The sequence below is a fragment of the Sapajus apella genome, unplaced genomic scaffold, assembly GCF_009761245.1.
Source record: "Sapajus apella isolate SASKATOON/1434 unplaced genomic scaffold, GSC_monkey_1.0 scaffold6, whole genome shotgun sequence".
Classification (NCBI taxonomy): Eukaryota; Metazoa; Chordata; class Mammalia; order Primates; family Cebidae; genus Sapajus; species Sapajus apella.
In genome coordinates, this window is record NW_022436946.1 from 47,534,412 (window position 1) to 47,560,534 (window position 26,123).

At 32.4% G+C, this 26,123-nt stretch overlaps 1 protein-coding gene across 7 annotated transcripts in view; it reads right to left on the minus strand.

The window, feature by feature from the left end:
• Window positions 1-26,123, minus strand: part of GRIK2 (glutamate ionotropic receptor kainate type subunit 2) — a 728,978-nt gene that overhangs the window by 282,680 nt on the left and 420,175 nt on the right. For all 7 annotated transcript variants that reach the window (XM_032275168.1, XM_032275169.1, XM_032275170.1 and 4 more), the window contains 3 exons: window positions 19,626-19,769; window positions 16,945-17,052; window positions 2,034-2,147 (listed from right to left, as the gene is read on the minus strand). In XM_032275168.1, coding sequence (XP_032131059.1) covers window positions 2,034-2,147; window positions 16,945-17,052; window positions 19,626-19,769 — 366 coding nt within the window. The remainder of the gene's footprint in view (window positions 1-2,033; window positions 2,148-16,944; window positions 17,053-19,625; window positions 19,770-26,123) is intronic.

The window sequence follows — 26,123 nt, forward strand, 5'->3', positions numbered from 1 at the left end:
AAGAAGAAGAAGAAGAAGAAGAAGAAGAAGAAGAAGAAGAAGAAGAAGAAGAAGAAGAAAAAGAAGAAGAAGAATTATTATTGAGCGAAGATTTGCAGCTATATAATAAGTGATATATTTGAGAGTTTGGCTGGATTAGGGAGAAGATAGAAAGGAGTGTAGGGGCCAGATTACTGAGGATTACAGATGTTTTCTACCCAGAATTATTGATCCTATGATTATTGCAGGGGTACATATGCTGTAAAAACAGAAGACATAATTTAATTCTATTCCTCCAAGGAATGTTTAGTGATGTTTGGGAAAATAATGCACACATGAAATAAGAATAGCATAATAGCAATATTAAATCATATATTACTGATGAATACTATATCTCAGAAATTGAGATAAGCACATAGCAGAGAAAGGGAAGAGGGTTACACAACTACATTGTAGGCTAACTGGTTATCACAATTCAATTAAAACACAGGGTTCCTGTAAGGAAATAATGGTAAGTGTAGATAAAAAAAAATGAGAGAGAGCAAGACCATAGAAGACCCTGTGTGTAAACATTTAAATTTGCTGGCTTTTTCATGGTCAATAAGGATTCTCTAAAGATTTGTATAACAAGGAAGCAGAGAGATGACACAATTAGATTGTCATTATTCTTTGTTGTTGTTGTTGATGTTGTCCTGGTCCAAGCAGTCATCATCTGCCTGAAACAAAATTAGACTTTTATGGTGGGACTGGGGTGTACTGCAAAGGAGGAAGGCCGGAGGCAGAAAGAATAGGTACATGGCTACTGCAATAGTCCCAGCAGGAGGTAATGATATTCAGAACATAGTGGCATATAGACCAGAAACAGGATGCATAATTGTGCTGTGAGAACATTTTGACTGAAGAAGAGGGCTAGTTTGGTGGCTACAGGAGTTATTTTTTTAAAAAAAGGAAGATATAAAATTAAGTAAATGAGTGTCTTTGATGTTTGGATGTGACAGAGGGAGCAAGAATCCACTGAAGTTCTTAGTCATGGAGTGGTTAAAAAACCTTATGACTTCCATACTGTCACATCATGATTATCAGCTTTGTTTCATTATCAAAAGGCTTTAACCCAAGCTATTTCATTTTGACTTGCCTACAGATCTGATATTCCTTGTTGCTACTAAAGGGATAATAATATATATTCCTCTTCACTTGATTTCCCACCATAAATGAAATTTAGAAATTATATAAATGCGAAACGTTTATGGTAGCTTGTTCTGGACATTACTCTCACATGTTTACTGACTACCTGGGGATTAATAAGAACGGGCATTGATAAGCTTATTCTGTAGGTGAAAAGTACTGACTAAATAATATGAGAGCTATTTGCTTATCCTAAATTTAAATTCCCTTTTGCAAATGGCATAGTGGGCATAAGTGAATGTTACTGTGTGATCTAATTAAAATATATAGATATAAGAGGGGTAAAAACATCTAGATTAGCAATATTAATTTAGGTCTATCAGTGGCGAAAATATTTCTGGCTTTAAAAAGCACTTGTCATTTGGTTACATTAGGGACATTCATAAAGTAAAATTAATTTTCCAAGATGAGAACAATACAATTGAAAATAAGGTTAAAAGATAATTACGATGAGAAAAATTTCTGAAAAATAAATGCCATTCCCTTTGAAATATATTCACAGAAACTAAAAGCAGAAGCAAAGTTCAAATTTTGCTCATCACTTAACTATATTTATACAGCTGCATGTATTTTTCAAGTCTTGACATTGGCAACTCTTCAATTTTGTAGAAATGAAAAGATTTCCAGTAATACATTAAGCTATATTATTAATCAACATAAACAGCCCAAACATTAATACAATTTAGATCATTAAAGACTAACAAAACTGTGACTAAATTAACATTGACTCATCTGTTGTACAGTAATTGCTAAATAACTGTAAAATACATTGCATTCTGTTCATTACTGTTCCAATTATAATGTCCTTTTCTATGCATTTCCGTGTTCATCTACACTTATCTAAAAATAATGGAAAAGCAAATACTTACCAAAATGGTGGTAACAATCAAAGAACGATTGGATAAGGAATCTGTGATGTTTGCTGGCTTTCCCTTTTGACTTTCTGTCATATTCAGGCCACTGGCTGGATCCCACGTTCCAATCTATAAAATAGCATATATACTTTGTAAATTGTCCATCAGGCACCTGGGAGAGAGTACTGCAAGAGCAAGTTAAGACTGCCAACACTTATTATTCACCTCTGCTGCATTATCTGCTGTCATTAAAGTAAAGGCAGCTTGTTTTAAGCATGATTCACTGCTCTGTGAAGTGTGTTCAGTGAAGTGCAACATTAAAGAACAAAATGATCCACTGAACTTCTACAGTCAGCATGGGAGCTTAATTTTCCATTCAAGCTTTCATTCACCAAGATAAACCACATTTGATGATACCTTGATAGCTGGCTAGAAACTCATTAATAGCATATATCTTTTACTGTAATGGATCTATCTCATCCTCTCATTATAAAGATAACATGCCATACAGACAAAGCTAAAAGATAAAGCAAAATCTAGGGATCCAAGATAAATTAATAGGTAAAAGCAGGCTTAAGGAAAGCATTGACTAGTATTTTGCACCACCCCTGGTAGGATAAAACCGTGCCCAGAATTATCTTTGGAGATTTAAAAACACATCTTTGCACATTTTAAAATGCTCCCAAGAAAGGAGAAGACAGTAAAATCTCATCTGAATAATGCATTTCAATACTTTCTTCTGTACTCCATTGAATATGAACTTTACTATCTTCTGATAGATTAGGTCATATGTGTTTAAACATGTATTCACTAAACACAGACTATGAGATAGCACAGACAAGCCTCCTGAAGACATGTCACAAAATGTACAGATTAGATGGTTTATTGACAGTTGCACCATTGCTCTGTTATATCACAATGATCACCAGTAAAGAAGAGCAGAGGCAAAGGAAGATGTGAAATCAGTTCTTTTTCCTCGCTGTCTCAAACCTACGAGTCATTAATAACAAAATGTGTCTTCCATAGTTTCCTAGACAAGTATTCAATTTATTTTTTGCAAAGCAGAGAAAAACTATCAAATTATCTTTAAAATAAGTCTCTATATAAATTAAGTCTTTTTAAAATGACACTGATTTAGCAGGTATTATTTACTCTGGTCTAATTAAATATCCTAACAAAGGTCCTGTCAGCATAACCTGTTTGCCGTATTTCCTCATATGATGTTAATTTTCCTTTCACTATTAAATACTGTATATTCCTCATGTTTGTGTTAATAAAGGAAAAAGTAAAATAATTCAGTACTCTTTCCAAACTAAATAACCTACTAGCCAATTACATTTCTTTACATTAGAATATGCTTATGACAATGTCCTAAAGACAGAGTCTAATTCTATTTCAGAGTCAATAATGAAAGGCTTCAGGGGCCAAGCAGGTCATATCAATGTGCACAATGATCATGTACAGGGCCGTAGTAAGAATTTCTATGCAAGGGTATGGAGTTTTTAAATCTCCCAAAATATCAAGGCACAGTAGAAAGTAGGGTCAAATCCCAATCCTGCTTTTCCCACAGCTGTGTGCTTGGGGCTGCATGTTCCCAGAGCAGGTGGTTTAGTTGAGCCTCCAGTAAGGCACCACCAGGGCTAGTAGAGTGCCTGCTAGGGACCTGGATAGGGAAGGACAAGGGTTGCCAAAACTAGAATGCCTGCTGATCTGCTTAAAGTATATCAAATTTAAAATCATTTGCAAATACCCTTTTGGCTAAACAAGATACACCTGCGGATAGTATTTTGCGGTCACTTTTCTATACCTGGTCTACAATTAATACTTATCATGCATTCGTTCCCTTAGATCTTACTCCTTTTTTTTTTTTTTTTTTAACCATTGACCAAATAGCTTGGATTTTCAGATGTGTAGTTCTACCAGCCAAACCATTGACAAACACCATTTGCCCACTGTTGTCTATCTAATAAAATCTTAGAAAGTTTTCAACTTCCTAACCAAGTAACTAAAAAAAGAATTTCCCATTTCACATAATGCCACCATCCATGATTACTTTTAAAATAATTTAGCTAAATGTTCACTCATCTTAATCTAAAAATACTTCTCTAGTTTCATTCTTGGTTAGTTGCTTTTCTAGTATTTTTGGAGTTCTGACACAAATGCATATTATATGAATCTACAATTTCCTATATTCACAACTATTAGTTATCCTCTTTTGTAAATCTCAGCTTTCTTAGCATAATATTATGAAATTTCAGAAATATCAGTGGCTTTAAAATTTTCAGTCAAATACAATTTTATATATTCCTAGATTGTTGACTATATGATTCAAAACTTTCTTCCACTGAGGAAATTGTCATCAGAGGTTTTGTTTTAATGACAAAACCGATGGACTAAGTAATGGCAATCTATTTTTGTCTATTTGGGAACCACTATTTTGTCATAAGATTTGATCAAGTCTTTGAAGTATTTTTTTTTTTTTTAGCTGTGAAATGAAATTAAGATGCCTAAGCACTGTTGACCTTACAGAATTGTATTATGTATGGTGGCTCTACATCCTGGTTTGCCCAGGTACTGTCTTCATTAATAATACTCTCTTGTACGAAGAAAAAATGTAATGATTTGCATAATTTGGATAATAAATTATAGGGTCATTCTAAGTATAAGGATTCAATTAGATATAAGAAATATGAATGTGCATCAAAAGTCATAGGAGCTATGGAAAATTATGGCTTGTTCATTTTCATCTTTTGTTCTGATTGGCTCTTTAATATCCTCTTGTGATCAGAAAAAGAACACATATTAATTGTCACCAAATTATAAAATATGCAAAAGATATAAAAAAAGATCAATTTAAACTCTGAACCTATGAATACATCCATAGTCAAACATCGTTAATACTGTAGTGCCCCTTTTTCTCTGTCATTTATCTTTCCTCATACATTCCTTGCATAATTTACATCATAGCCTTGTAGTTAATGGCCCAGCTTTTGGACAGGGTGTTTGACTGTCTGGATCCTATTATATGTCCACCACTTACCAACAGGTGACTTGGACATATTACTTCTTTATGTCTCAATTCTCCCATCTGTAAATGGGAAATAATAGTATCTACTTCATAAACTATGGTGAAGATTAAATGAAAAAGTATTCAACATAGTGTGTTTATAAGTATGCTATAATTATTATGACAGTTACTAATTATATTCTGTTCATACATTATTGAAAGCATTTTCTCCTGGCATCAAAGATAATCAAAGCCATAATTTTAATGACTACACAAAATGATCATATGAACATATTGTGATATCATCATTACAAGGCCTTAATACACACATTTATTTATAAATATTTGCCCACACATTTTATCTTAAAAACAAATTTCTAGAATTAGAATGACAGAGCACAAATAATCTGAGTTGTTAAGATTATTGCTACATGTTGCCAAATACCTTTCACAAATCATTGCTTCGCTTGTGATCTTTCTTCTTACAGTTCATGGTAGTTTCCATAAGACAACTATATAACAATTTAGCTTTTATTTTTAATAGTCTAAATAATATAATTAGATTATATTATAGAGGTTTATAATTGTCAAGTCTTTTAATTGTAGATGGTGTTTTTACTGATAAAAATAACTTTTTATTCTAATTACTTTTTACCTAAACTTCCTATATATATTATTAATCACACTTACTTTACTTCCATTATTTAGGTCTTTGAATTTGCTGATAAATCATCATATATATTTTCACTGTCAACGTATTTCTTGTTTTATTGTTTTTTTATAAGTAGCACCTCAGTTGATTTTTTCAATGTCCTAACTTTTTATCTTCTTGAATCTTATTTTTTTTTAACCTTGTTCCTTTCACACTGTTTAGTGTTCACTATTTATTTTCTACTCCCAGAAATTTTTCTATGGTAATTAGGAGATAAAATACATTAAGTCTACTAATATGTTTTATCAACTTCTGTTTGAAATATTACTATCATATTGTAAAACAAATATTCAGCTGTAAAAATTGAAAAATCTACTCTATGAAAATTATCTATGTTTTGTCCCATTCTGCTAGCACACATACTGATTCACAGTTTTAGTTAATTTTTTATTGTTGTTGTTTTTGAGACAGAGTCTTGCTCTGTCCCCTAAGCTGGAGTGCATTGGCATGATATCTTGGCTCACTGCAACCTCTGCCTCCTGGAGTCAAGCAGTTCTCCCTGCCTCAGCCCCCCAGTAGCTGAGATTACAGGCACCCAGCTAATTTTTGAATTTTTAGTAGAGACGGGGCTTTGCCATGTTGGCCAAGCTGATCTTGAACTCCTGACATCAGGTGATGCACCTGCCTCAGCCTCCCAAAGTGCTGGGATTACAAGCGTGAGCCACAGAGCCCAGCCAGTTTTAGTTAATTCAATTTGGTGTTGTAAACACTGCCTCTCTTTATTTTGCTTTGTGTATTATGAATCATTTTGCTACAAGAAAAAAGTTGTAATTTTGATATAATTTGTAAAGCCATTATCAATGCTTTTTTTAAATGCTTAACTGAATTTGATGTTTACTAAGATATCCAGCCACAGTCTCTTCCTTATTGAGCATTGCTTTTCACTTATCATTGTTCATATACAAGACAATTTATTTATAAAGGATAACTATATGACATATTTTTATGGTTGCAGATTTAAAAGTATTTTGTTGCCTTCTTTTATAAAGGAAACTTAGCTACATGAAGACATATCAGCCTTCTTTCTTCAGAGCTAAGTTTTATTTATTTTTCTCTAGTATTAATCTTGCTCTAAAAGACTGAGAGCTACCTTATATGTATTTTGTTGGTGGTGAATATTTTTTCTTTAAAGTCTTCGGTATTATCTATTTGGAAATACTAAATCTCAACCAGTACACATATGTGTGTATATATGTATATATTTGTAGATGTAGATGTATGCATGTATCTATATACACAGTACATTTATGTATATGCATACATAGCTTTTAAGTAATGTTATGTATGGATGTATATATCATGTATTAACTTTTTGCAAAATATGTTACCAAGAGATTGAGTGAGAAGGAAAGAGAAATAATGGTTCTTTTCTTAAATTGTCAGAAATATAATGCATTTCTTCATTTTCTGAACATATATTTTCTTGCTTCTTGTAGTTCTCAATTATTTGTGTCCCCATGTCTTCTATAGAAGGCATACTCTTTACATGAAATACTTTTTCACCTTTTACTACCTTATGCATGTATCTTGATCACTGTTTCAATATAGGTAAAACAATTCCTCCTCTGTGCAGCAATGGATGGCCTTTTATTATGCTTCCATGAAGAGCAATTTAGGTATGCTTTTACTATGATAAGTATCACATTATATTTTAATTGTTTTCTTTTCTCTGTCTAGTAAAAACTGAATTCCTTGTGGATGGAGACTTTGGCATACTCATCTTTTTACCCAAAGGCCTTTGACTGTAGGACATCCTATGGGCTTTACATGTGAGATCTCTGAATATATTGGTTACATATATATTGGTTATATAAATATATCTTTTATGAATATAACCAATAAATATTTTATTTACTGAACTTAAATAGTATTTATTAAACAGAAATAAATGTTTTATTTTCTACATCTCAGAAATGCCACTTATGTATTGCTTTGTATCGAAATTATATTTCATTTTTATTTACCTTATCCTGCTGTGTTAGACTGTAAGTGCCTTGACAAAAGGAAACATACCATCAATCTTTAAATTATATAATAAATATCCCATGAATATTTATTGAATAAATGAATAGAGTGAGTGAATTTCTACATGATAAAAACTTTCAGACATTTTAGGTTGACTTTCCAATATCATTCATTCATTTGGCAAATGCTGAACATATATTATGTTTATTCTTTTATAAGTACATATTTTGTTTTCTATATTTTATTCTTCATGTTTTTGTGTTATTCCTAATGTTTTAAGATCTATCTCAATATTGTATTTAATGTTTGAAAATATCATGCCACATACTTTTACTATGCATTTCCATTTTTTCCAAATTACATTTTATAAGTATTTTAAATGAATATTTTACACCATATGTTTTGGCTTTTTTTGGAATGTATAAATTCTTCATGTAATTTTGTTTTATAAATATATTTTCTCTTTGGTCTGTGTATTTTTTCTAGGTTAAAAAAACAGTTCTCACAATAATTTTTAAATTATTTATCTTAATTAGTTGATCATTTATTGTTTATTTATTTATGTACTTTTCTTGACAGTTTTCTCAGTATAAATTTTGTTTTATAACTCATATTACTACTTTAAATCCCCAAAATGTTTCTATTTCCTCTCTTGGGCTACATAATTGTTAAACCTCTGAAATTAACATCTTATCATTTCTTCTAAAAATGCATGTTAGTTCTGTTTCTGTAAGCAGAATCAGTGTGACATGTTTCTTATTATCTATGAAATTTACAATAATAATCTGTTTCATATGTATACAAGAAACTTTTTCAAGTAGGAACAAAATAAATATTCTCAGTTAGGTTCATAAATATTAGTTCCAAATACAATGAAACTTATTTTAAATTGAGAAATAATTTAAATTCTCCACTAAAAAATGTCTGATACAAATCTATCAAAATTCTCTTTATACTTTCTTACTGACATTGACTAACAAAATATTCACTGAATGTTGGTAGATGGAAAAAGAAGCAATACAGTTTTCCATTAGAAAACAATGTAAAGAATAAAAAGAGTTATTTGATTGCACATTGTTTTGATTAATGTCAGGAGAATATATCAGCCTTGAATGAAGAATATAAGCCGTAATTCTCCAAAGAGAGCCTGTGTGATGACAATGAGAAACCACATTGTACTTGTGTTTCCAACAATCTTAGTACAGTGTGAACTCTTCATCTTAGAATAAGTTTGTTTAAAGAAATTTATTTCCAGTAATAAGTTGCCCCCACTATACTATGACCCACAAAGTATAGCTTTCCTTTAAGTATATTGACTGCTTCTCTTAGAAAAAATATGGCACTCCGACAGTACTGTTTGGGGGAATTGAGAAATAGAAAGTATAAAGAAGAGATTCATATTAAATGCTGATTTACATTTGAGAGATGAATATTTCCTGCAATTGACTGAAGATACACTAGTGGCCTGCTTATTTCTCTTTTAATTCATATACCTGTTATTTCTGAAAACCCAGGTTTCTCAAACCAATACAATGCATGAATACTGGGTTCAGAGATTTTTTTCAACAGAGTGGTTTTCTCACTATTAGTGGGAAACTAGAGACTTTTGTTTTCCTTACTTCACCTTTTCACATGCTGAACAGTTAAATAAAAAGTAGAGATAGTTACTTGCATTACTGTCTAATAACCCTTGACATCAAAGTTTAATAACTGTTTATTTCCATTGAACTATGTGTTAAAATGAGGGAACTTAAGCACTGGCACCTGAGCTCTGGAAAACAAAACGAAATATTTTACAGCAAAGCCTATGTGCTTCCTGCCAGCTAGAATTTAGAGTTCAGTACAATTGTCTGGGAACTGGGTAATCTTCAGATATAGGTTAATTGAGGGCCTCTAAGGATAGGGCAAAGAACACTTCAGTAATCGGTGTCCTGAAACTTTCAACCTAGTGTCCACAGGATCTGGGATTTTACCATTTGAATACTACAGTGCTAATATGAATACAATAAATCAGTAAGTATATAATCATCTTATGGAAAGGAATGAATAATCTAAACACTGATTTTTCTCATTTAGGATATTTATTTTAGTCTAGCACAAATTTAACCCTAAGCATAATTAAAGAGATAACAGACAGGTGGTGAGTTTGATTTTTAAAATAATGTTTGAATCAATAAATTAAATGTTCCCAAGTATGAAAATGTGTTAACATTCAGCTAAAATCCATTTTTCCATAGATAAAAATATAATTCTGATTTGATTTTATTTGAAATCAAATCAATTACAATTATTTTTGTATATATACATATATATGTTAATTTGAATTTAGTAATTAAAAGAAAAATATTCAATATTTAATATTCATTTTGGGGCCAAAATATTAGTAACACCACCATTAGCATTGCTTTCCTACAGGAAGGCTAAAGAAGTCTCAGTTTCTGGACAAGTTGGGATCATTGCTGCCATGGGGACTGGGTATATGTATCAAATGGCACCAAAGAGACAAAGATAAAAACTGCCATGCATCAGTTATCTAGAAATCTATCATCAATATAGCTCTGACCTATCTAAGGTAGATTTTCAGATTTAGATAAGTTTTGAGGATTGTAAAATCCATTCAGACACCTTTCACATAAGAAGTTTAATGAGGGCAGGATTCAACAAACAAAAGTCAAACAAGCTTTATTTCTGGAACACATATGCCTATAAACTCAGGCAGACAGGGTTTTACTACCAATTCTTATCCACCTCATATATTATCAAGATATTTGAGTTTTAGTAAAAAGTCTATGTATTACTGATACTAGTCTCTGGGCTGGTAGGTACAAATACAAGCAGTGAATATTTTAAAAGTATAAGTGTTAAAAGTTAAAACAAAGCTTCACACGAAAGTGAAATATGACAAATTTAAACCTTTTAGAGGTGTATAAATGTGGAATATATAGCTTTATATTATTTATAAATACTATTTATAAGACACATATTATTTTTACATTTATATTATCAACTATAGAAATTGACAAACATATTTTATAAAATATCTTTTTGTATTTTTCTTTTTTAGATTTTCCAGAAGGATATACAATTAGAAGCCGATATTATTACAAACCTATGCTGAGACAAACACATCGTATTTTTTATTTTATAATCCCAAATGCTTCCAGGTCCCTCCGCACTGTTTTTGTCCAAAGAAATTTATCAGTTTTATCCTTGTGTATTTTTCAAAATTAGTATAATATTAATACCTGAAGCCAATTTTAATAAGGGTTTATTAGAGCCTATCTGATGAGGATATGGGGAATTCTATTCTCCAGTGTCTATTTTCATTTAAATATCACACAGGAGAATATCAACAAAATAATCAGAATGGCAAACTTTGATGCTAGGAAAAGGACAAGAGAAGTAAACAAGAATAATTTTAATTTACATCTGTACTTAGAAACAAACATTCTGTAGTACAATAAAAATGATTTTAAATAACCAAGAAAGTGTAACAGTAAAAGACTGATGTTTTTCTCTTAGAAAACATGTGAAGTACATTGTGGTCACATAGGAGAGTTTATAAGAAAATTCAATCATGAGTTAAGATTTAGGGATTTTATTATTGCATTACAGTTTCCTATAAGAAATTATTTTCTAAATTTAAGTGGTTGTTTTCTCAAAAGTGGCTTTAAGGTAGCTCGTCTTGCAATGAAATTGCACTATTTTATGTAATATCATCAACCTATTTTGTGTGGAAACCTTCCAATTCTTTTTGCTGCAAATGGCATCCTTTTGAAGTCATATTCTAAGATCTTCCTGAATATTTGTGTAACATCTTACGCCATTAGTTTTGTGTTTTCTTCCCACTGAAGCTGGTCTCTCCTAAGCACATAGCTAAGCTTCAGATGACTAAGGAATAAGGATAAACCATTACCAACACTAAGTTACATCCTGGTTACATATTCTAAACAATAAAAAGAAAACAAAATACTCAAAACTTAATTTTATTGTTGGTGGTGATATTTTTATATTTTCTCACAAGCAAATTTATCTTGACTCTTTTTATTTTTGCTAATCGTCTCCCTCCAAATTACTCCCTCCAAAACTACAATCTCAGCAGCGATCTACCCAAAACAATCAGGATTCATCTTATTACTTTCAGTTTCCCAATTTTTTGCCACCCTCCAAGTCAGTATCAGCCAGAGAAAGTCAAATATGCCCCTCAAACCCATTATCCAGGTGCCTTGCTTAGTTAGACCACCTCCAGTTTCCTCATGCCAACAACCTCATGTCATAGCACACGTGAGATCTTCATTTCTTTCCACTATAAAACTTTTCCACTTCCTGTCGTGCCTTTGAATCTCTGTTTAACTCAAATGATGATGACCGTCTCCCTTCCTGTAGTAAGCTCTGAACAGTAACTTCTGCTTGTTCTCAATTGGGTGGGCTTTGTTTATTTCCATCCTATCAACTTATAAGGACAAAAAAGGAAAATGTATAAATAGAATAATGATTTTTATTCTTTAATATAATACTGGAGGGTCGGAGAGTTTTTAATTGTGCCATGAATGGGGCCAGATTTGCCACTGAAGCAATGCGGATCCTTGCAAGTTCAGACTTCAGAGTGACCTTCTGCACTCTAAAATCCCTTACCCACTGACCCATGACCCATGACCCACTGACCCCTTGACTATTGTCTTTCCCTGTTCTCACATTGAAGGTATAGAGCAAAGCTAGGAAAAGCAACAAACTGTGCTACAGGAAAATAACTCTGCCTCAGACACTTGAGTAAGCAATCTGTTATAGTTTCCATAAAGATCCTTCATTCAACAGTCAACAAATATTTCTTGAGTACATACTTTGTCCTTAAGACAAAGGATACTTTGCAAAGCCTTAATATATAATAGTGGAAAAGAAATATATTTTCCATCTAATATGTCTTGTACTCTGGCTAAGGATATAGCCCTTTTTATATAGTTCATAAGAATAAATAATTAGGTACTTTGACAGAGTCAGAAATAAAGTACAGAACATTATGAGAAATTTAAATTTGATTAGAGACTTAGAGGAGGCCTATCTAAACAAGTAATATTTAAGATGTTACCACCGGGATGAGTAGGAATTCTCCAAGCAATGGCACTGGGAATGGATATTCCAGCTGGGAAAACCATTTTTTTAGTTATGTCAAAGTAATAAGAAAACTTTGTTTTCTTGAGGAAATTTAAAAAAAAAAAAAAAACTCTGTAGGTAGAGCATAAAAAAATATCTGAGAACGTGATGAGAGGTCACTGGTGCTTTGGATTTTATTCATTATACAATGGGAACTTATGAAAGCATTTAAACAGAGGGATGACATGGGTCAATTTTCTTTTAAACATATCTGCCTGGCCGCTGCGGTTCTGATCAGAATAATTAAAGCTGGGAAAATCACTTTCTGTTTTCCTTTTCCTATTCTTGAGCACTCAATATCAGGCTCTCATAAGCAAAAGTATTGCCTGAGCCAGACAAAGCCTGCAATAGCACCTACAGTCTTTCCCCCTTCTTCCCCTTCCCTACTCCAGTGAAGGCACTGCCATGGTCCCAGAAAGCTTGTTTGGACAGAAGTGGCTGGCTGTATATACGGTATCAGTTATCTTTTGGGGACCACAGTTAATGGGCTAGATTCCAATTAATGCTTTCGTTATTATAGAGTAGAAAGAATTCATTTGATCTATGAACACTATCTAAGTAGAAAGGATGTCCATCTCCACTCCAGGCTCAGACACCTGAGCATGTCCCACCTTTTCCCATTCATCAGAAGCATACCCATTTATTCCTGGTTTGTCTGCTTCACAGTTGTAAACAACAGAAGCACGGACTTCCTTCCTGTTAAATGTTTTATGCCTAAAGTTCATGCTTCAGAAAATTATTTAAAATCTATCATGCCAGGGACATAAAGTAACTTTCTTTTCAGCACTTATTACTGCCTGGTCTTATAACCTGATAAGTCTATTGAGTCTATTTATTATTGGCAGGTTTCCTCTTCTAGACTATAACCTTCAAGAGAGCATAAAATAGACATTCATTCCATATTTGTTAGAGTATTAACCTGACAAATGAAGTGTGCTAGTCTAAGATGACCAAGACAAAATGAGAATGAAGAAAAGGCAATGGGCATGAAAAGAGGGGTAAAGTTAGCACTTTACATGTTTTCTTTGTTTATTTTTGTCTCTCAGTCATGATAGAACATAATTGTTAAATTTTAATGATTAAATTTCTAGTCTCAGCTTCTTTCAAGATGTTACTTTCAGGTTCTTTTAGAGGGCATAGTATTTTTACTTCAGAGTGTCCAAGAGTGCAGCCATTTGCTCTCCACTTTTTTTTTTTTTTTTTTTTTTTTAAGTGAGTTTGTCACAGAGAAATTGGGTGGCAGGATGAAGTTCACACATTTAGTTTTGATGGAATTGGAATTGAAATTCAAGCCTCTTGGATCACCATCTATTGGCCCTTCTAAACTGAATTCTATCAAGGTAGGAATGCCATATTTTCCATCTGTGGGTTGGTAACTCTACTTTCCAGGGGAAAATAAGTAAAGTAAATAAGAGTCAGTCTTCATGAAGCAGATAACTGCTATTGCCTCATGATTCAGTGTAAGACCTTGTGTTTTAGAGAGATTAATACATTTGTCCATAAAAAGTAAAGGGCAGAGTGAGAATTTGAGCCCAATTCTGTCAGAATCTAGACCTTGAGCTCTTAACCATTCTACTAAATTTAAAATGAGAACCTTTTGCTATTTAGCAGCACTTTATTCATTCTAAGTCAAAACCAAGTCTGTCAAAATGGCATTTTCAATTTTTCTTAAGAACTGATTAAACTTTACCTCTGTCCTTTAGCTGATGAGTTCATGTACAAATTTCCTAGGATATTGAAAACATTTGATGTGAACTTTTTGTTTCCTTTCTCTTTAACTTACCTTCGCCCAACCTCAGTACCTTATGCTTCTTTTCAGAGGAAGATTTATGTCAATTTTTTTCTACTATTAATCCTTCTACTTGCTAATTTGTTTTCCAATCTTTGAGTTATGCTTTTATCCTTGGTATTCCCCTTTTTCCTGCCTGGCTCCTCCATTTCTCCTTAAAAACATAGTCTAAATACTTTGCTAGTCTTTGAACTAACAACATTGCTGATGGTTCAGTTAATGTCCTCTGTCACCAACTGTTTACTCACCTCCACTTCCTCTTAGAATGGTTTTTAATTCATGGCCTCCTACTAAAATGATTCTAAACTATATTATCTTCCCAAGTAACCCATAGACCTCTGGGCCATTCTTTCCTTAAACTCAGATGGTATTCTAATACCTTGCAAATATCTTGGACATGGTATTCATTTTATGACTAAAATCTAGCACTTTAGCTTTGTCTCCCACTTGTTCTATGTGTGTGTGTGTGTGTGTGTGTGTGTGTGTGTGTGTGTGTGTGAGTGTATGTGTGTGTATGTGTGTAAGGATAAAATCAAATGCTATGTTTTGTGTTTCCCTGTACTGTTACTTCTTTCTAAAATGACTCAATTTCTAACAATCAATAATTCAACATATTCAAAGGCTAATTCTAAGTACCCAATTGACTATGACTCTTGACTAATTATATCTTTTATCAGAAAATAGATTTTTATTGGTCTTTCGGAAGGTTGAAACATGGTTTTTGATAGTATTTATTCACAAATATGTATTATCTTATCGCTGCACATGAAAAGCCCCTTAGGAAAAGGACTGCATGCAATTAATTCAGCAAAATAAATTTTCAGATTTTAGGAAATAATATGAAATATTTATAAAATTTCAGAGCAACCTGCCCAACTCTTCAACTCACACTGTCTTACCCTGCTTATCAATGTGACAGATCATTATATGTACTTGATAATCATGACAGTCAGGCATATCTATAAGTCACAATGGAGAACAGAGAAAATTTTGTAACGTTTTATTTATTTTCAATCCAAGACAGGAAAAGATCTATCATAAAGGCATTGCCATTTTTTATGCACATGTATTAAAATGTCAGCAGTGGTCCAAGTTCATCCTAGTTACTTGGATTTTTTTAAAAAAAATAAGGTAATAACATCTCCAATAAACAGCAAAATAAACTCATTAAGAGCTTACTAAACTCCACCATTATCAACTCCAGTCTTGGTCACAGACTAATTTTCTCATTTTGAGAGTGAAGTAGTTAGGAAGGGACTATCTCATGAATATTTGGGTTCCAGTTTATTATAAAATATTCCTGACTTTGCATGGTCTTGACAAAGTGTACAGTTTGAAATCCTCAGTGGCAGGAGGTAACAGCCCTATCAATTTGAGTAATTGGTTGGTCATAATGTACTTAAACTGTCTTGGGGGCATTATCAAAAATATAATTTTACTCTCTCCTGGATTATTTAAATCAGCATTCAAATATGCTGTTATCTTCCAGGCTAAAAAAAAAATCCCTTCTTAGGACTTCAGCTTTCCTCTTCAGTTTCTATCTAGAAATACAGCCCTGTGTTTCATTGCTATGTGAAATATAAGATAGCTTGCTATCTTCAAACCAATATTATCTCAGTCAAATATAACTTTTCTCAAATTATTATTAAAATATCTTGTCAATTGTCAGTCAGTCTATCAGAAAAATATCTAAATACACACATATGTATTTATGAAAATTCACACTAAAATATTCATAAAGTATGCACATACCCAAATTCTTTGGGTGCTTTGCCTCAGTCCCTAGCAATAGAATCAAGTAAAGTAGATTCAGTGTGATGTGTTATATTTACGTACATACCCAATTTTCTATGGATACACTAATTCAAATATTTTACTTAAATATCACTCAAATATGTAAACATACTTTTATATCTATTTTTTAATGACCTGCTCCAACTTGGAAAGTCGATGCAACCACATGTGATTAGAAGCTGCATGTATAAAGACCTATACTAAACCAAATACTTTCTAATTGCTATATTAAACCTCAAGACTAGATAAGATTATATGCATTTCAAAGATTATATGCATCAGAAAAACCTCTAGCAAGAAAATAAAATATAAAATTGTCTTAAAATATCCATTATCCTTGAATCCTAATTGTCAATTATTATATTCAGTATAACGAATTAAATATATATTTTTAGAGTTACTCAATAAAGTTAAATATCAATGAAATGTGACTACAACAGAAAATATTTCTTTCTTCTTTGATATATGTTTCATTTAATAATTAAAGCAAGTAACCTGATTCAAATACCTTTTCTAGACCTTCCTCCTTGAGACTGATCACATCCAAATCAAAATCTGTTCGTAAGCCATTGGTTTTGTTGAAGGTTATTCTGCCTGTGAGGCCTTCCCAATGTGCCTATGGGAATAGAAAAAAAAAATTGATAATAAATAAGTGAAGAAAGAGGGAATCAACATTTTTTCATAAAAAATAGGAAACATTTTCATTACGTTTCATAGTTTACATTGCTAGAGATTTTTAAAATATTTTAATTTTCTTTTGAAATTTGAAGGATGTTTTCCCAAATAAATTATCCCAGTTTCAGTAGAAATTTATTAAAAATTTTTCATTTTATACAATGTATATCCAGTTAAAATCTCTTTCTAAGAAAAAACATATTATTATGTTTTAAGTAGTGAACCTCTTTTAGTAAAGTAAGAAGAATTTAGTTACTTTTTGTGGTGTATGAGATATTGAATATCTCACTGGCAAATACAGATAGAACTACTGCTATAAAATCCCACTACTAAATTCATAATAATATGAAAAGAAACTTACTACAATAAAAGAAACTGAATACAGGAAAAGCTATGTTATGCTAACTCAATTATATACATTTCCCCTAGAATAATTAACATTTACTTTCCTTTCCTTTAAGTAAGACCAGGGAAAATGTATAATTACTTCATATCAAGATATACTTCATGTAGAAAGAGGTGAGAATATAATAATCCAGCTATATAATGTGTTCAACCCTGAAAGGTGAGTAAATATCTGGATTTTTTTAATGTAAAAAGTTTTCCCAATCTGTTGGTATAGAATCAAAATTAGATGTTTTTCATTGTTTGTCATTTGGAAATAGCTTAGAAAAAAATAGTTAAATATGGACATTTTTAATTATAAAATGTATACTCACAACCAAAATGTTTAAAAGAATATATACCAAGACCCAAAAGAAGTAAATCTTAGTAGATTAAGAGTAATATTTCAATAAGGACTGGAAATTAATATTACTAAATTTCTTAGGCTCCATATGAATTTTGACTTATGTGCAGGATTCTTAAATAGTTTTCAGCTAATGATTACAAATGAAATAGAAAAATTATAATACATATCCAAATACATATTGTAACATGACTTTGCTAAAGTTAAACATGAGTTCACTGGCTTGTAATAAGGAAGAAAATGTATTATTAACCTAACATCTTCCAAAGAAAAAATTTCAGGTGACTAACAAAAATGCATAATAGTATAAAAGTAAAACGATCAAGAATTAAAAGAAAAGAAGTATAAAAAAGTAGAACAAATCTGGGATAGAGAGAACATAAAGAAATGTATACCAGAAAAAATTGGACAAATAATTTTATCACAAATTCAATTCTGAACTTCCTAGCAACCAAAACAAAGAAGAAAATATGATAAAAACACAATATACGGGTTCTGTAATTTAAGACATACCAGCTGCTCGGGAGAAACAGCTTTTCCTGGCACTGAGACCTGAGAGAAATTTCTCCTGTTGGTCCTCATAAGGGGGACACTGTGATTTAGTGGACAAGACTTTCAATTACACCCTACAATAAATACAATCGGGAATGTCATACAACTGCTTCTTTTAGGGCTGCTTGACACATGTCGTGGTCTCAATAATCTAGTGCTGAGCTCAGAAAAATCAATTCTTCATCTCACCAGACCTGTGGACTATGTCTACAGTTCACAATTTTGAACCAGAAGTAAATGTTAGAATATGGGGCAACCAATAAACTGCATATTCTTCAGAAACTATTAATTCACCTACCTAAGAATTTGATAAGAATTAGATAAAGAAAATTCATGGATATTCAGAGATACTTAATTATGATCCTATTTGAACTTTTATTTTCATGATGAATAATTTATTACAAGATGAACTGGTGATTTATTTTAAGCCATTAATAAAATATCTCATATGTTAATAATACCTGCGATATTTCATTGCAAAGATTAAGGCTTAGCTAAACTTTCATCTATGAAAAGTATTCTATGCTAACAAAGGACTTTCTGTAAAGACAGGAAAATATATATGTATATGTATTTGTATATATATGTATATATGCATATATATAATCTTCAAAAATTTTTCTTTTTCTAGCTATGAATACACTTGATATATAACAGACATAATCAGAAATAATATGTGGTCATAAGAATGATTGCATTATATTAAATGAAGTAAATTTTGCACTTTGATTAATCCATGTATTCTATTTTTGTTAACTGTTAATATAATTTAAATAACTAGACATATTTAGGGACAATTCATCTAAATAACTATATTTGAAGCCTCACAAATTAGATATAATTTTACTGTAGTACAAATGATATTTATTTTAGAAATCCATTTATATTTTGTTGCCTAAAATATAAACATTCTTTTATTAATCTTTTATTAATTCTTTATTAATCTACATAAAGAAAAAGTAATACATGTAAAGATTCAGAAAGGTAAAGGCTAACTTTCATAGATATTTTGATAGATATTTTGTTTATAATGGGATTTCCCCCACCTTTCATTTGGTATTATTTAGTAAAAAAATACTAACTTGGCTTATTTGGATGGAGTAAGAGACAACATTTAAATTAAAGATAAAGACTTTCTAGAAAAACTGCAATAATCTCACTTTATTCAGCTTGACAATAAAAGAGACAAGGCAGATGTGCTTCTCCTGACATACCTCTTTAATTAGACTCATAAAGCGGGTCCCGAAGCGCCATGGTTTGTGTCGATTACACTGCAATGAACTGACTGTCATCTGGGGAAACTGTTGGACAGCCACAGACACCACATGCACAGCATCATACATTAGAGCAGCGTCAGTCTGAAAGGCAAGGGAAAGGGAAATTTATAGTCAATATAACTTGTAGAATCTGTGGTAAATAGTTTGGAAGGAGAGAGAAGGAAGGAGCAAAGGAAATATATATCTCGTTTTTCTTTGTATAAAGAAGAAAATATTATCTCCAACATGCTCTTGTTTTCTTAAATAAGACATTATTATCAAATTACTACATCAGCTCCATAAGAAAATTTTACCTGCCCTCCTTTTCCTGAAATGATAACTCAATTACATATGGTCCTAGTATTGCTGTTGAAGTAGGAAATGTATGAAGACAGTCTTTTTACCTTTTTGTCACTCTCTCTGCGTCTTATTCTGTCTCACTACACACACACACACACACACACACACACACACACACACACACACACACACACAATGACTACAATTTCTAACATTTTTAGTGGTCCCATAAATTACATATTGTATATAAAAGTAAGTAAACAGTTTCCTTGTATAGGAAGAAACCGATTTTAATGGAGATTTACGTAAAACCTTAAACTCTTTAATTGTTTTCATCTTTTAGCTTTAAAAAATATAAACCCTGATCTTTTTCTTCAACTCAAATTTTCAAAAGATTCAATCTCAGAAATGATGGTGCAGTTTTCAATCTCAATACACGTATTACCCCCTTTTCAAGGAACTATACTTAGTCTCTTGTACTGTTTTCTTTCCCCAAGATTTCCATATGAATAAAATTTCATTTAGCTTCTCAAGTAAAACGAATATGAATTCTACTGTGTTTGCACCTGCTCAAATGACTGACCACTTTGAAGGTTGATGATAAAAAAATAAAGTGTTAATAAGTCATAACAAAACAGAGGCTCAGTGATTGTCAAATGCTGTGTTAAATGGACCCTCACATTGTGTGTGACAGATCTATGCCAGGCTTACTACCTAGAGAAGACATCCACACTGACAGTGCTGGTAGCAATGAAATTTGACCATCTGCTTGGTATGCTTTAGAATAAAAGCATATATTTTCTCTTCTCATTCACACAATTAGTGAGCTGTGAAATGAATTCCAAAATGAATAGGAACCCTGTAGATTATAGCATTTGCCACAGTACAATACAAAATGAGTAGACACAGTAGCTTTCAAGCAAATGGATCCTAAGGAGCTATACCACATAAAATGGAAGATGGCTAAAGAGCACAATGCAATGATAGAACATAATAATAATACCATTTTATAGTTCATAAACCTCTGGGGAATATAACTCAGATTCCTAACCATCATTTTATAAATTCTACTGACTGTTCACATACTCTGATAGCTGCATAGTGAAAACTAGTAGTGGAGTCATAGAGACATACATCTTGAGCCTGAGGATTAAACTGATATTTCTCTTTGGCCTGAGTTAACATTCAGAGGACATAATATATATATCACACAGGTGGTCACAAAAATCATCAGCAGAATTGGAAAGATAGATTTTGAATCTTTAAACTATCACTGTCAACAAAAGTATGCAGAAAGTGCAATTTTGTAGCAGAAAATATAAAAGACTCTTCATGTTCTCACTCATAGGCGGGTGTTGAACAATGAGAACACATGGACACAGGGAGGGGAGCACTACACACTGGGGTCAGTTGGGGGGAAATAGGGGAGGGACGGTGGGGGGTGGGAAGCTGGGGAGAGATAGCAAGGGGAGAGATGCCAGATGTAGGTGATGGGGAGGAAGGCAGCAAATCACACTGCCACGTGTGTTCCTATGCAACAATTTTGCATGTTCTTCACATGTACCCCAAAACGTAAAATGCAATAAAATAAATAAATGGGGAAAAAAAAAAAGACTCTTAAAATATTTATGTTTATTTTAACCCAGTAATTCCTCTTTCTGGAATTGGCATCAAGAAAATCAGAGATAAGAACAAAGGCTACATATCCACTGTTTTTGTTTTGTTTTGTTTTGTTTTGTTTTGTTTTTTTAAGGGTGGAAATCTACTGAATGACCAAAATAGGGAAATGTCTAAATAAATTCACAATGTTTTCTTATATAAGCACTAAAAAATCATTCTTTGGAAAACACTCAATTAGATTTATATTAAATACATCTTTTTTATTGCATTTTAGGTTTTGGGGTACATGTGAAGAACATGCAAGATTGTTGCAGAGGTACACATGTGGCAGTGTGTTTTGTTGCCTTCCTCCCCTTCACCTATATCTGGCATTTCTCCCCATGCTATCTCTCCCCAACTCCCCACCCCCTACTGTCCCTCCCCTACTTCCCCCCAACAGACCCCAGTGTGTAGTGCTCCCCTCCCTGTGTCCATGTGTTCTCATTATTCAACACCTGCCTATGAGTGAGAACATGCAGTGTTTGATTTTCTGCTCTTGTGTCAGTTTGCTGAGAACGATGGTTTCCAGGTTCATCCATGTCCCTACAAATGGTATTGTGTAAAATTAGATTTAGATTATACAGAACTGTATTTTCAGGACAAACCATTATATAAATAAAGTTTTTATATATAATATAAATATATAATATATAACAAAGTACTTATATATTGTAATATGTAGTAATATATATTATATAATTATATATTACAATAATATATATTATATATGTATTACAATGATATATATAATTATATAATATATAACTATATATTGATATATAATATAAATACTATATTAATTATAATTATATAATTAATATATATGCTACACATTATATTAATATATAACCATTATTTTACACGTATTATATTTAAACAATATATACAATAGTTTATGCTGGAAATACAGCATAAATATATATTCATAAATATTTACACATATTTGTAAATAATACATATTTATAAAGTAATAGAACAATAGAAAGCATTACTTTATAAGGCAATATACATGTTTAGAAGTAAATAGAATATATTAAATACACATATACATGTAATTATATATGAGTAATTAATATACATTATTTACTTTATTCTCCAAATAATAGCATAATGAAAACACTCCTATTGTTCACATTTTATAAATAAGGAACCAAGACAGGGAGAAGTGAAGTAACTAACTGAAGTCACAGAGCTCACAAGTGAAGAAGCCCAGCCTCTCTGTTAGGAATACTTTTAGCCACCTCTACATACTACATGAACAACAACAGCAGGAAGACATAATAACATAATATTTTTTAGCTCTTGTAAGTTAATCATGAATAGAATTTTTATTTCATATTTATTTTCCACAGTTTTTTAAGATTAATATGTAATGTAGGAGGAAGATTATAAATACCCTAGCAGTTACTGCCAACATCAAAGTTTTTATCTATTTCTGGAAAAAATAAAGAATACAATATATATTTCTGAATCCTAGTTTTCATGAAGGTAGCTTTTCATGACTTATTGACATATACATGATCTTACAGAAAATACATAAAAATCCTAGAGTAGTAACCTTATTTAATATGGCAATGCTGGAAAAGAATTTTGCCTAATTAAAAGTTGAAAAACCTTTTCTGGTACAGTTTCAGTTTCAAGATCAGGGACACAGTAGTTGATTATAAACCTCTTTAAACCTGCTATTTTAAATGCAATTAAAAATAAGGCAATATTATTAAACTACAAGATCAATATAGCTGGGCAGAATATGTTACCTTCCCTGGTACTTGGAAGGGTAAAGTAGGAGGATCACTTGAGCCCTGAAGTTTGAGCCCAATCTGGGCAAATGGTGAGACTACTGTCTGTGACAATGAAAAATAAATCCTTGAGAAAAAGGTACAAGCAATTTTAAAGTTGCTGATCAAACTACTTCTGGATTTCCCAGTTTAAAATATGTTTATTTATAAATCAATAAACAGTACTTCTGAAATACTTGCTATTATATTTTCTTCAGCTTAGAGTGTTTTTTTGTTTTAATTTTAGAGTATTTCTCTTTGTAATAATATATAGTTTCTTTTATTAAAAAATCTTTATATATATATATCTATATTTACACCATATATATATATATATATATATATATGAACATATAATTGTACTTTAGGTTCTGGGATACATGTGCAGAACATGTAGGATTGTTGCATAGATACATGCATGTCAGTGTGGTTTGTTGCCTTCAACCCCCTCACCTCTATCTAGCATTTCTCCCCATGCTATCCCTCCCCAATCTCCCTACCCACCGCTGTCCCTCCTCTATTCCCCACAAGCAGAGCCCAGTGTGTGACACTCCCCTCCCTGTGTCCATGTGTTCTCATTGTTGAACACCCACCTATAAATGAGAACATGTGGTGTTTGTTTTTCTGTTCTTGTGTCAGTTTGCTGAGAATGATGGTTTCCAGATTCATCCATGTCCCTACAAAGGACACAAAGTCATCATTTTTTATGACTGCATAGTATTCCATTGCATATATGTGCGTTATTTTCATTATCCAGTTTATCATCATTGAGCATTTGTGTTGGTTCCAGGTCTTTGCTATTTTAAACAATGCCGCAATGAACATATGTGTGCATGTGTCTTTATAATAGAATGATTTATAATCCTCTGGATATGTACCCAGTAATGGGATTGCTGGGTCAAATGGAATTTCTATTTCTAGGTCTTTGAGGGATCACCACACTGTCTTCCACAATGGTTGAACTAATACACACTCCCACTAACAGTGTAAAAGTGTTTTTATTTCTCCACATCCTCTCCAGCATCTGTTGTCTTCAGATTTTTTAATGATCGCCAATCTAAATGGCATGAGATGGTATCTCAATGTGGTTTTGATTTGCATTTCTCTAATAACCAGTGATGATGAGCATTTTTTCATGTTTGCTGCCCTCATAAATGCCTTCTTTTGAAAAGTGTCTGTTCATGTCCTTGGTCCACTTTTGCACTGGTTTGTTATTTCTTGTAAATCTGTTTTAGTTCTTTGTAGATTCTGGGTATTAGCCCTTTGTCAGACAGGTAGATTGCAAAAAACTTTTCCCATTCTGCTGGTTGCCAGTTCACTCTAATCATTGTTTCTTTTGCTGTGCAGAAGCTGTGGAATTTGATCAGGTCTCATTTGTCTATTTTGGCTTTTGTTGCCAATGCTTTTGGTGTTTTAGTAATGAAGTCCTTGCCTATGCCTGTTTCCTGATGGTATTGGCTAGGTTTTCTTCTAGGGTTTTTATGGTATTAGGTCTTATGTTTAAGTCTTTAATCCATCTGGAGTTAATTTAAGTGTAAGGTGTCAGCAAGGGGTCCAGTTCCTGCTTTCTGCACATGGCTAGCCAGTTTTCCCAACACAATTTATTAAAGAGGGAACCCTTTCCCTATTGCTTCTGTTTGTCAGGGTTGTCAAAGACCAGATGGTTGTAGATGTGTGGCATTGCCTCTGAGGCCTCTGGGTTCTGTTCCATTGGTCTGTATCTCTGTTTTGGTACCAGTACCATGCTGTTTTGATTACTGTAGCCTTGTAGTATAGTTTGAAGTCAGGTAGCTTCATGCCTCCAGATTTGTTCTTTTTGTTTAGGATTGTCTTGGTTATGTGGGCTCTCCTTTGGTTCCATGTGAAGTTTAAGGTGGATTTTTCCAGTTCTGTGAAGAGGGTCAGAGGTAGCTTGATGGGGATAGCTTTGAATCTATAAATTACTTTGGGCAGTATGGCCATTTTCATAATATTGATTCTTCCTAACCATGAGCATGGAATGCTTTTCCATCTGTTTATGTCCTCTCTTATTTCCTTGAGCAGTGGTTTGTAGTTCTCCTTGAAGAGGTCCTTTATGTCCTTTGTCAGTTGTATTCCTAGGTATTTTATTCTCTTTGTAGCAATTGTGAATGGCAGTTCATTCTTGATTTGGCTCTCTTCAAGTCTGTTATTGGTGTATAGGAATGCTTGTGATTTTGGCACTTTGATTTTGTATCCTGAGACTTTGCTGAAGTTGCTTATCAGTTTCAGGAGATTTTGGCTGAGATAATGGGGTCCTCTAAATATACAATCATGTTGTCTGCAAATAGAGACAATTTGACTTTCTCCTTTCCTAATTGAGTACCCTTCATTATTTTTTCCTGCTTGATTGCTCTGGCTAGAACTTCCAATACTATATTGAATAGGAGTGGTGAGAGAGGGCATCCTTGTCCTGTGCCAGATTTCAAAGGGATTGCTTCCAGTTTTTGCCATTCAATATGATATTGGCTGTGGGTTTGTTGTATATAGCTTTTATTATTTTGAGATATGTTCGGTCAATACCTAGTTTATTGAGAGTGTTTTGCATAAAGGGTGTTGAATTATGTCAAAGGCCTTCTCTGCATCTATTGGTTATGTGGTTTTTGTCTTTTGTTCTGTTTATGTGGTGGATTACGTTTATAGACTTGCGCATGTTAAACTAGCCTTGCATCCCAGAGATGAAGCCTACTTGATCATGTCA